Source organism: Pristis pectinata, chromosome 21 (assembly GCF_009764475.1).
Source record: "Pristis pectinata isolate sPriPec2 chromosome 21, sPriPec2.1.pri, whole genome shotgun sequence".
Taxonomy (NCBI): Eukaryota; Metazoa; Chordata; class Chondrichthyes; order Rhinopristiformes; family Pristidae; genus Pristis; species Pristis pectinata.
The window spans coordinates 20,152,082-20,167,270 of NC_067425.1; the positions used below are offsets into that span (position 1 = coordinate 20,152,082).

General features: G+C 40.0%; 1 protein-coding gene across 3 annotated transcripts in view; it reads left to right on the forward strand.

Annotated features, from left to right (window-relative positions):
• Positions 1 to 8,009: 8,009 nt before the first annotated feature.
• rabgef1 (RAB guanine nucleotide exchange factor (GEF) 1) overlaps positions 8,010 to 15,189 on the forward strand; it is a 30,895-nt gene continuing 23,715 nt past the window's right edge. Inside the window, exons 1-2 of one of the 3 annotated variants that reach the window (XM_052035592.1) lie at positions 8,010 to 8,147; positions 13,677 to 13,859. In XM_052035592.1, coding sequence (XP_051891552.1) covers positions 13,681 to 13,859 — 179 coding nt within the window. In that variant the 5' untranslated portion in view covers positions 8,010 to 8,147; positions 13,677 to 13,680. Of the gene's footprint in view, positions 8,148 to 8,235; positions 8,667 to 13,676; positions 13,860 to 15,189 lie in introns of those variants that run through there. The other 2 variants (XM_052035593.1, XM_052035591.1) reach the window with 2 other exon arrangements.

Consider the following 15,189-nt stretch of genomic DNA (forward strand, 5'->3'; position numbering starts at 1 on the left):
CTCGGGAGTTCTGAATTTATTTGATCTTCCTTTGCTTCTGATGGGAATGTGCTTCAACTCTATCTGAACCATCTCTTTCTTAAAGGCAAGCCCCTTCTTTACATTCCAGTTTTGTTGCCACCTTTTGCTTCCATTTTACATGGGACAGATCCACTCTCATTCCATTGAAATTGGTCTTTCTTCAATTGATCATTTTGCTTTGTATCACTCTGTTTTATTTTCTATTGCTGACTTAAATCTTATGACGTTATCATTACTATCTCCTAAATATAACTCTACCAAAACTTGGTGCGGTTGACCCAACTCATTCCCTGGATCAAGATCTGGCAATGTCTCCTTGTTGAACCAGAAACATACTATAGAAAATTATCCAGGATGTGATTTAGAAACTACATTCTCTCTGTTCTTGGCACTATTACTATCCCAGTTTACAGTGGGATAAAGTTAAAGTTCCCCATTATAACAACCCTATAGTTTTAGCATTTTGGAAAAAGAGTATTTGCTCTTCTACTCTTTTCAATTCATTTGTGACTTGTAGAATACAACCAGCCATTTGATTTTTTTCCCCTACAGTCTTAAAGCTCTAACCAAACAGATTACTTAAACACCATAAGCCTCATACGTAATGGCACATTTTATCCTCAACAATAACTTTAACTCTTTAACATTGGAATATAAGTATGCCATTCAGCCACTGAGCTCTATTCTGCAAGTCAATTAGATCATGGCTGATGTGTAGCTACTTTGGTTCCAACTCTTAATGCCCTTGCCTAAAATTTTTGACTGAGCTGGCCTGATGTGCTTTTTGTGGGGGATAGAGTTAAATATTTACATTACCCTTTGCCTGAACAAGTCCTTTCTGACATCATGTTGGAATTACCAAATTCTAATATTAAGGTTATGCACAGATATTTGAAGAAGAAAGAACTGCAGGACTGATTGAATAGTCTTACTAAACAGCCAGCACAGACGTGATAGGCTGAATGGTCTCCTATGTTGTGCAGTCAATGATCTATGCTGTACAATTTGTTCCCACCTTTGGTGAAATCAAACTTCAGCTATACAAACAAAAATCCTGCATAATGTATTTTTTGGTAATTTATTTATCATGTTTGCACTTACACAGAATTCATCTTCCCAGCTCAGTATCTATTTCAATGGTGAAAATTTAAAATTTTCAGGCTGATATTCTCTTGAGAAAGCTTTCTGTTCTAGAAAATACGTAGTATGACAATCCTTATTATGATTTACGCCAAACCAGTTAAATTATGCTGTGCATTCAAGATCAAATATACTTTAGAGCTTTGTGGAACTATGTACAATTTGGACCTGTGATGTTATGTGTAAATGCGTAGTGGGTTACCCAATAGAGTATTGCGTCAGCTGCAATGACCCAGTGGAAACTTCCTGTTTCTCAGGACATTACATGATCAATGTACAATACTTACAAAACAGCAACACTGATTAAAAGCCTTGGGGAATAGCAGCTATTTATTAAATTGGGTGTACTGGGGAATAAAGTTTATATAAATCAACTTTAAACCTCTATATCATCACTTACAAGAGATGATAAAGAAGCTTTTGTTGTAGAAGCTAGCATAACGCTATTACAGTGCCAGTGACCAGATTCAATTCCCGCTGCTGTCTGTAAGGAGTTTGTACGTTCTCCCTGTGTCTGCGTGGGTTTCCTCCGGGTGCTCCAGTTTCCTCCCACATTCCAAAGGCATACAGGTTAGGAGCTGTGGGCAAGCTACATTGGCACCGGAAGAGTGGTGACACTTGCGGACTGCCCCCCAGCACATTCTCAATAATGCAAAAAGACTCATTTCACGGTGTGTTTTGATGTACATGCGACTAATTAATAAATATCTTATGATCTCTACAGAGTGTCAGGTTGAAAATGACCAAACTATCTATTACTAGATTTAACTACTTGCTTGGGAGATGCAAAGTTCGTACTCTTGCTTACTGGTTATAGAATGCCTTTTCTTTAAAAGGTGCAGATATGCTTTTATAAGGACACAGTATGAATGTAAATAGCCAAATAACCAATTTAGACCCTCATGCCTGTCCTAACATACAATGAGAGCATGGCTAATCCATAACCTAATACCACATACTTGCCTTTTCAAGATCAAGTTATACTTTATTGTCATTCACCCAATGCTATAAAAACACATGGAGGAACGAAATGGCGTTTCCCCCAGACTCTCACAACAGAGGATGTACATAGAACAGAGGACATACACTAAACACAGACAAAAAAATTGTGCAAGTACAAATAGTGCAAAAAATGGTATATACAGAATAAAAATTAGTGCAGGGTTAGTGCAAAACCAAGTTGGACGAAGAAAATACAGAACTCAATGTGTTGCACTAAATGTATAAACATGTTCAGCAGCAGCCAAAGTTCTTATATGCAGTTGTGCAAACCAGGGCTTTTGATGCAGCATTTGTCTGAAACTGCTTCCAGGGTATTCAGGAGCCTGACAGCCTGGGGGAAAAAACTGTTGTACAGTCTAGTAGTGTTACGGATTAGGTTGCTATTTGGTGAATGTCCCTTTAAGACATAGTACAGTAGTGTGTGTGTGTGTGGCATCATCACGACAACAGCAAGGTAACAATGTGCTGACGTTTATTGTTCAGTCAGAAAAGAGGGAGAGAGAGAGACACTGACTGCTGGTCTCTGTATGGATGGATGAAAAACAATAACTGTGTCTGTCACTACAATCCACGTATGGATTTTTGGAGTAAAGCAGCGGTAAACCAGAGTAAAGCACTTTGTCGTTAACCTGTAGAGGGAAACAGGTATTTCTGTGGACGGCCACGTCTTGAATGCCTTTTGGGGTGGCAGATACGTCGGAACAAAGCAGTGGAGATCATCAGTGACTGAGGTGTCGTATGGGTTCCATCGTGGAACATTTGGATTTCGTAATTTCTCTCTATTTTCTCTTCAGTCAATGGTGGTTTTGCAAAAGCCTTTGCTCACATTTCACCTTATGACTTGCTGAACTGAACTTTGAGAACTATTCCTGGACAAGGAGTTTGGGAATTTGCCACACACACACTTTGAGTTTAGTTTTGGGGTTAATGTTTAATATCTAACATTTTTACTTTTCTTATTATCATAAGTAGTTATTAATAAAATAGTTTCTAACACTTATACATGACTCGGTGTGTTTCTTTTGTTGCTGGTACGTAACAGTAGTTCTGGCCCAGATGCTCCGGTACCGCTTGCCAGACGGCAGTGAGACAAATAGGTCGGGGGAGGGATGAGAAGGAGTTCTGGCCTGGATGCTCCAGTACCGCTTGCCAGACAGCAGTGGGACAAATAGGTCGTGGGAGGGATGAGAAGGATCATCTATGATTCTGCAGACCTGCATGTGCATCGTGTGTTATAGGTATCCAGGATGGAGGGAAGAGGTATTCCAATGATCTTTCCAGCTGTACTCGCAATTCTCTGCAAAGTCTTACGGTCAGAGGTGTTACAGTTACCGTACCAGGCGGAGTTGCAGCTGGTCAGGACACTCTCAATGGTACCCCTGTAGAATGTGATGAGGGTGGGGGAGGGCAGGTTTGCTCTCTTCAGCCGCTGTAAAAAGTGGAGACGCTGCTGTGCCTTCTTGGCGAGGGAGGAGGTGTTGGTTGACCAGGACAGGTCGTCTGCTATATGTATTCCCAAGAACTTATAACAGCTGACTCTCTGTACAATGATTACATTGAGGCACAGGGGTGAGTGGTCAGCCTGGGCCTTTCTAAAATCCACATTCATCTCCCTTGTTTCGTCCACATTCAAGGAGAGATTGTTGGCTGAGTACCAATCCGCCAGCCTCTCCACCTCCTCTCTGTAAGCTGTTTCATCGTTCCTGCTGATGAGGCCCACCACTGTTGTATCATCGTAAACTTGATGATATGGTTGGAGCTTGAGTTGGCAGAGCAGTCATGGGTCAGCAGCATGAACAGCAGTGGACTGAGCACGCAGCCCTGGGGGGCTCCAGTGCTCAGCCTGGTGATATTTGAGATGGTATTTCCAATGCGAACTGATTATGGCCTTTCAGAGAGGAAGTCCAGAATCCAGTTGCAGGTGGAGGTGCTAAGGCCCAGTAGGTGTAGCTTCCTTATGAGGTTCTGTGGGATGATAGTGTTAAAGGCAGAGCTGAAGTCTATGAAGAGCATCCTAACATAAGTGTCCTTTTGATCTAGGTGAGACAAGGCCAGGCGGAGGGGCAGAGGACACTGCATCTTTGGTTGACCGATTGGGATGGTATGCAAACTGGAGGGGGTCTAGTGAGGGTGGGGGGGGGGGGGAGAATGGATTTGATGTGTTGCAGGACTAGCCTCTCGAAGCACTTTGTGATGATTGATGTCAGTGCCACAGGGCGGTAGTCATTTAGACAGGTTCTTCATATCCACTAATATCTTTGTCCCTTCTGTGTTGTTTTGCATGCAAATTTCATCATAATCAAAAGAAGATATTTGTTTTAAAGAACTAATCAACAGAAGTGTTTTGTGTATATTCAACTTTTATTTGATTAATCAATTTCCAACATAACTGATGGACTCTGGCTTTAGTTTTCTCTGTAATGAATTATCTAAATCAAAGACAAGAACATTTTTTCTCCTTTTATTGAAATTAGTAAATGGGAGCAATCAGGGAATTCTGGTTTTTGCCTATCCAAAATTGGCAAATAAAAATTATACTTCTAAACTGCATGTAGGGCTGGATTCTGCAGTCATTAATAAAGTAAGCATGTTCACCACTGACTTCAAAGGAAGCCATTCACATTGCTCTAGCGAGATCTGTGATACTGATTTCCCTTTTATCCTGGTTTGGTTGTATCAGAGAGAAGTTTAACGTGGAGAAATGTGAAGTGAACCATTTTGGTAGGAGAAGAGTCAATATAGAATGAAAGGTACTGGTTGTATGGGTGCACAGTCATTCAAAGTGGCAAGACAGGTTGAGAAAACAGTTAATAAAGCTTACATAATTCTGGGTTTTATCAATGGAAGTATTGCATAAAAGCAGGGAACTTACACTGAACTTTTACAGAACACTGCTCCAGCCTCAACATTAGAGAGGGCACAGAAATTTAAACGATGCATGTAATAGTCCAATGATAAGTCACAACTGTGTGGAGGCTTCAGAGAAATGAAATTCCAAGCAGGAAAAGACTTTGAAAAATCAGCTTTGGTGCCACAAACTCACCAAAAACATGACAAGTGAGAGTCACCAATATCTTTCAACAATCCTGCAGAAAAACTACCTGAGGTAGCATTGTTTTCACCAATTTGTAATATTTTCTTAAATGCATTAGGGCACAGAGAGTATATATCAAACCAGGTAGTGGTTTATATGCAAGGCAAAATACTTAATTCTAAATGAAAATTAATAAACATCTGCAGATGCAGAAAATCTGAAACAAAAACAGAAAACTCAGCAAGTCAGGAAGCATTTGTGGAAAAAGAAGCAGTCAACATATTGGGTCTGCGACCCTTTGTTAGAACCTTTATACCTGTTGAATCTTAAGGCTTTTGCTGTAGACTGAGTTACTTTCTCATAAAGAAACCACACCACATGATTCTACTATCCAATACGACCACAATATGTTGACACAGAGTACACTATATAGCAATGCATATTGATCTATTACAATACTCAGCATTAGATATCATCTGTGAAGAGGGAACCAGATTTAACATTTCAGGTCCATGACCTATCACTGGGTTGACAGCGAAAATGGAAGGTTGGTCAAGCGAGACTTGTGTCTGATGGAGTTTAAAAGAGTGAGGGGAATTGATTGAAATATATGATCCTGAAGTGTTTTGACAGAGTGGATGTGGAGAGGATGTTTCCTCTTGTGGGCAAATCTAGAACGGGCGCTATTACTTAAAAACAAGAGTTTATCTGTTTAAGACAGAGATGAGGCAAAATTCTTTCTCTCAGAGGGCTATAAGCTTTTAGAACTCTTTCTCTAAAGACGGTGGAAGCAGAGTCTTTGTATATTTTAGGAATTACATAGGCTTTTGATAAGCAAGTGAGTGAAAAGTTACTGGAGGAAGGGAGGAATGTGAAATTGAGATAACAATCAAAGCTTAATGGATTTTTCCACTAGTGCCTTCATTGAAATGATAAAAAGCAGAAAACATCTTGAATGCTTGGCAAGTCAGATAGTATCTCATTAATCAGCATCGCGCTTGAGAGGCCTATTTATTTTAATTTCAATGTTGGTATCACAAGGGTGGTAAAGAAGGCATACGAATGCTTTCCTTTATTAGTCCAGGCATTGAGTTCAAGAGTCAAGAAGTTATGTTGCAGCTTTATACAACTCTGGTTAGGCCATACCTGAAGTAATTCTGGTCATCCTATATAGGAAGGATGTGGAGACTTTGGAGAGGGTACAGAAGAGGTTTACCAGAATGCTACCTGGATTAGAGGGTATCTGCTATAAGACATAAGATAAACTGCTGCTGGAAGGTCATCAACTCGGTGAAAGACACCCTTTGGTCTTTCCGAAAATTGTTGGTCTCCCAGCACTGCGAGATGTCCATAGGGGAATGCTGCAGACTGGTACATTCCAGGCTGCAGGAATACGTGCTGAGGGGTGCCCTGAAGCTGGATGCAGCCAGCACGAGGGCTCGGTGGGGAAGGACGACAGTTTAGGGTTCTTCTGCCACAGGAGGAGGGGCGAGGTCAGGTGAAGAAGCCGCTCAAATGTTGTAAATATGGGATTGGAGTATCACCCCAGGGAGCCACACGTGTGGCGTCAGTGCTGTGTTTTTTATATATAAAAAGGTAACACTAAGAATTGAACTGTACACGAATGTAAAGGTTTGAACAGTTTTATTATTGTATATAGTTTCTTTTATTATGAATAAAGTTTATTTTGAATAAAAAAAAGATAAGATTTCTTTATTAGTCACATGTACATCGAAACACAGTGAAATGCATCTTTTGCAATAGAGTGTTCTGGGGGCAGCCCACAAGTGTTGCCAAGCTTCTGGCGCCAACAGAGCATCTCCACTACTTTCCTAACCCGTATGTCTTTGGAATGTGGGAGCACCCATAGGAATCCCACGCAGACACAGGAAGAACGTACAAACTCCTTACAGACAGCGGCCAGAATTGAACTCAGGTCGCTGGCACTGTAATAGCATTGCGCTAACCGCTACACTACCATGCTGGACAGAATAGGGTTGTTTTCTTTGGAGCAGTGGAGACTGAGGGGAGACCTGATAGAAGTTTATTTTTTTTATTCCAAAATAAACTTTATTCATAATAAAAGACAAACTATGTACAATAATAAAACAGTGCAAGCCTTTACATTCTTGTACAGATCAATCATTAATGTTACTTTTTTAATATAAAAAAGAGCACCGATGCCACTCGTGTGGCTCCCTGGGGGTTACCCAGTCTCGTATTTACAATATTTAAGGGGCTTCCTCGCCCTAGAAGTTTATAAAATTATAAGGAGCATAGATAGACAGCTGGTATCTTTTTCCTGGGGTCAAAATGTCTAATACTAGAGGGCATGCACATAAGGTGAGGGGGGCAAGTTCAAAGGAGATGTGCGGGGTAAGTATTTTTACACAGAGAGAGGTGGGTGTCTGAAATGTACCACCAGGGGTGGTGGTGGAGGCAGATACGACAGAGGTGTTTAAGAGGAGCTCAGAAAGACACATGAATATGCAGAGAATGGAGGGATATGGACCATGTGCAGGCAGAAAGGATATGAAATGCCAACTCTCATTGCTCTCTCCACAGATCCTGACTGACCCTCTGAGTATTTAAGGTATTTTCTGCTTTTAATTGTTTAAACGACTGCACTGTGGTAACCTACCTCCATCAAGCCCTACATCTATTTCTTGCCCCCCAGCGACAGAAGCGCTCAGTCGGACTGTGGACCCCGCGGATCGCAACTTACTGGGGAAAGGCGACAGCAGGACGACGCGGCGCAAAAACGCTCCGCGTCACTGCATCGCTCTGTGCGTGTGCGCGGTGACGTAATGACGGCGGGTTCCCGTCAGCGGCGAGCGGGGCAGCCGTTGGTGTTTTGGTGGAGGAAATAAGGCGGCGGGAGGCGGCGAGAGACAAAGGTGCCGGAGGCGGGGGATCGGTCGTAGGTCGACAGACTCGGCCAGCGCTCCAGGTGATGGCTGGATCCCGGCTGCTCAGAATACTGAAGGCAGCAGGCGGCGTCAGGCTTGTGGTTGGAGCAGCCGTCGGCCACAGTGGGGTTGGGACCAGGACACTGACAGCTGCCGGGCCCGGGCCGGTGGTGAGCCGGCTGGGGAGCCCGGCGCCTGGCACCAGCCACTGTTTGTTCCTGTTGCTGGCTCTGGGGAAAAGCAGGGCGCGGCTCCAAAGGCGGTTCTGGCCTGGGGCTGGCTGGTGTACGTGGTGAGCAGGGCGTTGATTGAAAGGTCACTGGAGGGAGGCGAGAAAGACAGGCCCCCATCCTTCCCACTCTAACCATGCAGGTGTTGGTAAACGAATGGGCAAGTCTGGGGAAAGCCAGGGGTGCGGTTATTGTGTAAATGCTCTAGATAGACATCCCTGGGTACCATCCCAAGTTCACTGAAAGGTTATCAAAGGCTGTCATACTCTGCCTTTGAGTCAGGATATCTTGGGTTTAGTCATCCAGGCTGACATTCCTGTAGAGTATCGGGTGAGTGTCGTATTCTGGAATGAAACACTAAACTGTCCTGCCTTACGATCGCGCTGTTCGAATAGAGGAAGTCTTCTGTTGGTCGAACATTGTTTGGCAACATTACCTCGATAACATCATTTGGTTGTAATCTCATTACTGTTCTCAAATTGGTTATCGCTTTTCTCTATGTTGCAGCAGTGGGTGCACTTCAAGAGTAGTTTATGAAGCATTTCGTAATGTTTCAAAGTTATGAACGGTAGTTTATGAATGCATGTGTATTATCCTCCACTTTAGATGAAAATGTTGAATGGAATTCGTGACACTTTTTCTTCCCCAGCAAAAAAAAACATTGTGGAGCACTTTGTGATATTTCTGTAAACCATTATTTGGCTTTCTCCCTTTCTGTTTCTCATTAAACTTGTTTCTAGTTGCAAAATATCTAGTTTAAAAAAATGTGGTACTCTGCTCTGCCCTATGTTCTCACATTTTCTGATAACTTGTTCAATGGCTACCAAGTCAATTGCTACTGATAAGGATGTAACTTCGGTTATGATATATGAATATCAGCTGATAGAATGTTTCAAAAATATTGAAGATCTGCACTTCTGAGGTAGAAGATGTTGGAAATACTCCAAGTCTGACAAGATTGTGTAGTGATCAACAGGGTGCATATTTCAGGTTGATAACCTTTCATTGAACTTGAGAAAAGTTAGAGTGAAACCATGTTTTGACATGCATGGAGGAATGTGGTGATAAATGGGACTTCATTAGATTAGTAGCTTGTTATTACTGGAGTGCCATAGGGTCACTGCTACGTCTTCTGCAATTAATGCTCATTATTAATGATTTAAATAAGATGAAGCATTATGAATTAAAGTTAGCTGACTATATAAATCATAGTGTCAATATGAACTATGAGGAGGAAGCAGAGGGATGGAAACGGGCTCAGTGAGTGGCACAAGATGCTAGATGGAGTATAATATGCCAGACGTGAGTTGTCTATCAACAGCCTGCCTTCTGGATTTTGCCAGGATCACTTGCTTTCCAACTTTATTACAGCTTTAGTCCAAACATGGACAAAAGATCTGGTTATGGTAACAAGTTTAAAATTGATTGGCAGCACCATCAAACCTATGGTAGCAAACAAACTAAATAAAATTGAATTTAATGTGAATCAGAGACATTTTCCAGAAAAGGAAATGAGACTGGCAGTGAGAGAGAGATTGAATTACTTCTGCAGAAAAGAATAACTGGATAGTTATCATGAATGGAAACAAGGGGACCCCAGTTGTTGGTTTTAAGTTTCTCCCTTGACATTGATAAACTAGTCAGGAATGATTTGTTACTGTGGTAGAATTGGAAGTATGTTTGGCACTGGTAATAACATTTCAGAGCCAAGAAAATTGGTATTGTGTACGTCAGATCTAAAATGAATGCTGGATCATATGAAGCTTTAGCAATCTATTTTTACCTTGGAAGTCAACATTAATCTGCGGTCCACACGCAAATACAATGTGGTCAGGTGACTGAATTCCTGTTTACATTTTTGGACTGCAGGTCTTATCCAGAAAAGTGGAAAGTTCCTGCTTTTCTTTTTACAATGAAGATGTTGCTTCTTGCTTAATCCAGATACATAGCCTTGTAGAATACAAGAAGTGACTGTGAGTTTTGTCTCAATTAATTTTTTAGGCAGAGTTACAAAAGCCCACCACTCTTTGGGACATAAAAAATTCCCCAACATCCTTCCATCTTTAGCCTTAATTCATACCAGTTACTGACAAATTTCAAAAAAAATCTGTAGGAAAAAATGACTTGCTTTCTTCACTGTACACCTGATTTGGATGGGATTCTTTCTCCTTCCACAGATTTGCTGAAATAGCATCCAATTCACTCAGCTAACTTCTCAAATGTGGGGCCCCTAAGAACTATTTCCTAATATTCAGAAAGGAAATCACCTTGACATAAAATGGGCAAAGTTGACATAGTGGACAGATAATGAATGAGATTAAGTTGATGTTTAGTTTTGTATGTTATTGGTAATGTTCTCAGTTGACTTCAATGGAAAGTAAAATAGGTTGTAGTGTAAACCAGCACTCCATCCAAACCTAATTTCCAAACTGTCAGGTTAGGTTGAAGTAAGTTAAATAACTTCCAGTCTCTCAATTTTGTGTGTGAATTGCAAGGCTCAAGTTTGTTATATTTTCTTCAACTGCCTCTTCCCCAAACTCATTCTTCAGGTTGATATATTCCTTTTAAAAATGTTTGCAAACAAGATTTTATTAAAGCTAACATTCTACTATCCAAATTCTCCAGAAATTTCAGACCAAGTCACTTGAGCATCTGACACTGCAATATTTCTGGAGATTGTTGCCATTATGTAAAACCAGAGTCTCAAGTTTATCTTGTGGTTGAATATCTAGATTATGTAAAACTGGATTCAATTAATTTTTTTTGAGATTATCTTTTCCCACCCTCTCCCATTGAATTAAGAATGAAGTTTTGTACGGTTATTAATTTTTCACTTTGGAGTATTTGGTCCACTTTTGATTCCCAAAGCTAGCATCAAAATATCCAGTAAAATGAAGAAGAAAGAATCAAGAGGGGATAATTAAATTTAGATTTCTTAATTTTGAGGATAGACTTGAAGAGTTAAATATTCCTTCAATAAAAATATACTTGCAGGTTGTGATTTAAGATTTTTATGGTGGAATCCCACAAGAAATTATTGTGAAAAGCGATGGTAGAATTAGGAGCCATACTGAATAAATCTAAAGAATTACTAGATACTGAGAAATAAAGTTTCTGCTCTCTGAAACATGTTATTGCTGGATGTGTTAAGTACAGCTTTCTACAGTATGTTGAGTAATATGGTCAGTATCATATGATTGAATTGTGTGAGTCAGTAAATGCACGCAGTTTTGGCATGAATAACCACTGCCTTAATAGAGGAGAAATTTGTCAGAGCTTTCCTCAAATTCTTGTTTATTTTCTGTTTTGCCTTTTCCTTGATATTAACATTACTTGAAGTTTGTGAAGACAGTGTACAGTTTAAAAAAAATATATAGTGTCTTTCACAACTTTGGACTCCTTGGGCAAGTAGTCAATGAAGTGTTTTTTGGAGCACAGTCAATGTAGGATATGCAGCTGTTATTTTTGAATACAGAAAACCCCCATAATCAGAAAATGACCAGATAATCTGTCTGAGTGATGTTGATTGATGGATAAATATCAGCCAGGGAATAAATGTTATTCTTGATTTGTGCCTTGCTATCTTTGAAGTCCACCCAGGATTGCAGATAAAGATCCAAATTAATGTCCCATTTGAAAGATGGCATCTCTGACAGTGAACCATTCCCTTAGTACTGCAATAGAGGTTCAATCCAAATGATTATACTTGTCTCAGGAGCATGACTTGACTCCACAACCTTCTGTGAGGTGAGAGTCCTAAGTAACGATAGTTCACAATCTGCTCAGGCGAAATGGATAGGAAACTAAAGATCAGTTCAGCCATTAATGCTGGATTGAGCTTAAGAGTACTTGTATGAGCTACTTTTTTTTTAACTGATGGATAGGATAGGGGATTCAAGGCCTCTGTTGGTTTAATCACTTTTTTGTGTGCGTTTATACTAGTTAGTGTTGGCATCTAAGTTTGGTTATAATTTTGAAGAAATGATTTGAAATTTTATAGAGGTGCTCAAATAAAACTCTTATAAGAGCTACAAGCATTTAACTATAATATTTTAGTTTTATTAACATATTAGGCCATTAACAATGGTTGAGAACTCTTTTGATTCTTTTGAAATATTCCAATTCAGGAGGGGGCACATAAGAATAAATTACCTGATGCAAGGTTTTCACCGGAAAGTCAACAATTCCTTCCCCCCGTCAGATGATGCTCCACCCCCCTGAGTTCCTCCAGCAGATTTTGTTTCTCCAGATTCCAGCATCTGTAGTCTCTTGTGTCTCCAGAATAAATTACCTGTTGCATTCTCAATTGGCACTAGGAAATATTTATCTTGTAGCCTTCTGACCGTGTCTCAGGCCTGAGCTTTGTCCATGGATATTTTTCCATTTGGCTTTACCTGCCCTTATTCTTCATCCTGAAGATGATCTGAAATAGTAGTGGGGTGGAAGGTGGAGAACCACAAGAAATCTCTTGATTGGTGAATTAAACTTTATTTTTAAAATTTTATTTATACAGCACAGTAACAGACCTTTCCAGCTCAATAAGTCAGCGCCTCCCATTTAAACCCATGTTAACCTACTGTGGGAGGAATGTGGGAGGAAACTGGAGCACCCAGAGGAAATCCACGCAGACACGGGAAGAACATACAAACTCTTTACAGACAGCGGCGGGAATTGAACCCCGAAAGCTCGCACTGTAATGGCATCACGCTAACCGCTAGGCTACAGTGCTGCCGAATTAAGATGGGCCAAATAACCTTCTCCATCACTAATTATCTTTTAAGCCTATTTATATTGATGTAGATACTACAGTGTAAAGAAGTGTAATTGGTTTCAAGTTGTTGGGAATAAATTGAAAGATTTGTGTGAAGAATGCCTTGAGGTTGACTTAAAATAGTTCGACATCTCCACCATTACAGCTGTATCTGGTATAGAGTGGACATTTTAAAGATATAAAATTAAATATGGTCCAGCAGATCAGTTAGATAATCTAATCAGTGTTAAAGATGACCCAGATATCAAGGTTGGGTGTGTGAGAAGCAGCAATGCATCACTGGTGTAATATTTTGTTGCCAGCTTACTAGAGCTATTATTGAGAAGGATAATTTGAATCTTTCACTAATTTTCCCTGATCAAATTAAACTAATTTTCTAACTGTCCATATTAAAATTACTTTTCAGTCAAATAATTCACAATATTAATTTCAATTGAGGACAGATGTGTAAATTATTTGATGTCCCTTTACCAGATTTGTGTAGCTGTTTTATGCATGACTGGATCATTTTCCTTTGAAGCTTTAGGCCACAATTTGACTTTACTGTAACCTTGTTTGTCTCCCAATAGAAAAATGAGCTTGAAATCAGAGCGTAGAGGAATCCATGTGGACCAATCAGAGCTGCTCTGTAAAAAAGGCTGTGGTTACTATGGTAATCCTGCTTGGCAAGGATTTTGTTCCAAGTGCTGGAGAGAAGAGTACAGTAAAGCCAGACAGCGACAAATTCAGGAAGATTGGGAGCTTGCAGAACGGTAATTCTCATGATTTGATTATTTTGTGTTTAATTGGAAATATCACTTTCATGTACTCAGACCGTCAATATATGCAGATTGTTTTTTGTCAAACAAGGCATTCTGCACTGGCCAACTAAGGTACCTTCTTATCAGAATGTGAACTTATTAAAATAAACAACAGCCTTGAATGATGGTCATCAACTTTCAAACAAGGACATTTGTCAGTATGTCCCAAGCATGTAATATTATTGAGCTGGACAGAACTAGAGTGTACTGGACCTGGGACCTACTTTATGCTAGCTTTTAAGGACTGTTAATACAAATGTAAAGAACATCGATGAAGGGCAATATAAAGTTTTCAGCACCAGCACAAAATTTCTAGTGCATTAACACAGGTTCAGCAAATATTCCACCTGTATTCATTCACTTATTAGGCTAGAACTTGCAGGGAAATGGTGGCAGCTTGGTGTGAACCGCTGAACTTGTCACTGTTCAGTGAATCCCCCACCACAGCTGCAAGGAACCGAGCTGAATCTTTATATTTTATGTAAATTTCAAATTTGAATTGCATTCATAAGTGTTTTAGCTGTTTAAGTAATTTTGTGTTTAATTTTAAATTCTTAAGGTTTTTAATTGTTTCAGTATTTTTTAATTTTTGCTTGCTCCTTAATATCGGGCAAAGATGTTGCCAGGCTTGATGTTTTAACATGGGGGCATAACTTAGCCAGCTGTCAATGTTCTTTTTTTTGATTCATGGGTGGGTTGTTCTGCCCCACTTCCAGATGAATGCTTTGTGTCATGCAACATCTTGTGCCTTGCCATTTTGGATTGGAATGGCTATGGCTGCACATGGTGATCATGAAATCCAGTGAAGGCAAGATCAAACTTGCCATGGAGGTCATGAATGAGTTTGGGAGTTTCTTTGCTGGCAGAGAGTTGTGGCCTATTAAGTCCAAGCAGTTGATCTTTAATATTTTGTTCTATATTCAATCCTGTGTTATTTAACTTTTTTTTACAATCTTAATTTTTCGTCGAATTCTTGGATGAAGTGGCCTGGAGTTTCATTGTGATTGCAATGGTATTTTCCATGCAGTTTACCTAAAACTAACCTCACTGCTGCAAAACATCAGAGTTTTAAGGGCAAGTTACAGTTGAAGCAACTTGAGAATTCACAGCCTATTTTGCTAATTTGAAAATCATTGTGGATGATGGTATCCTTCACGACAAAATTGGCCACACCATCAATGTAAATTAAACATCATTAAATGTTTACTCAGTTGCACTCAGTTGTAGCCTGAGATTCCAAATATTAGGTAGAATCCTTTGTACAGAGATATTAGTAGATATA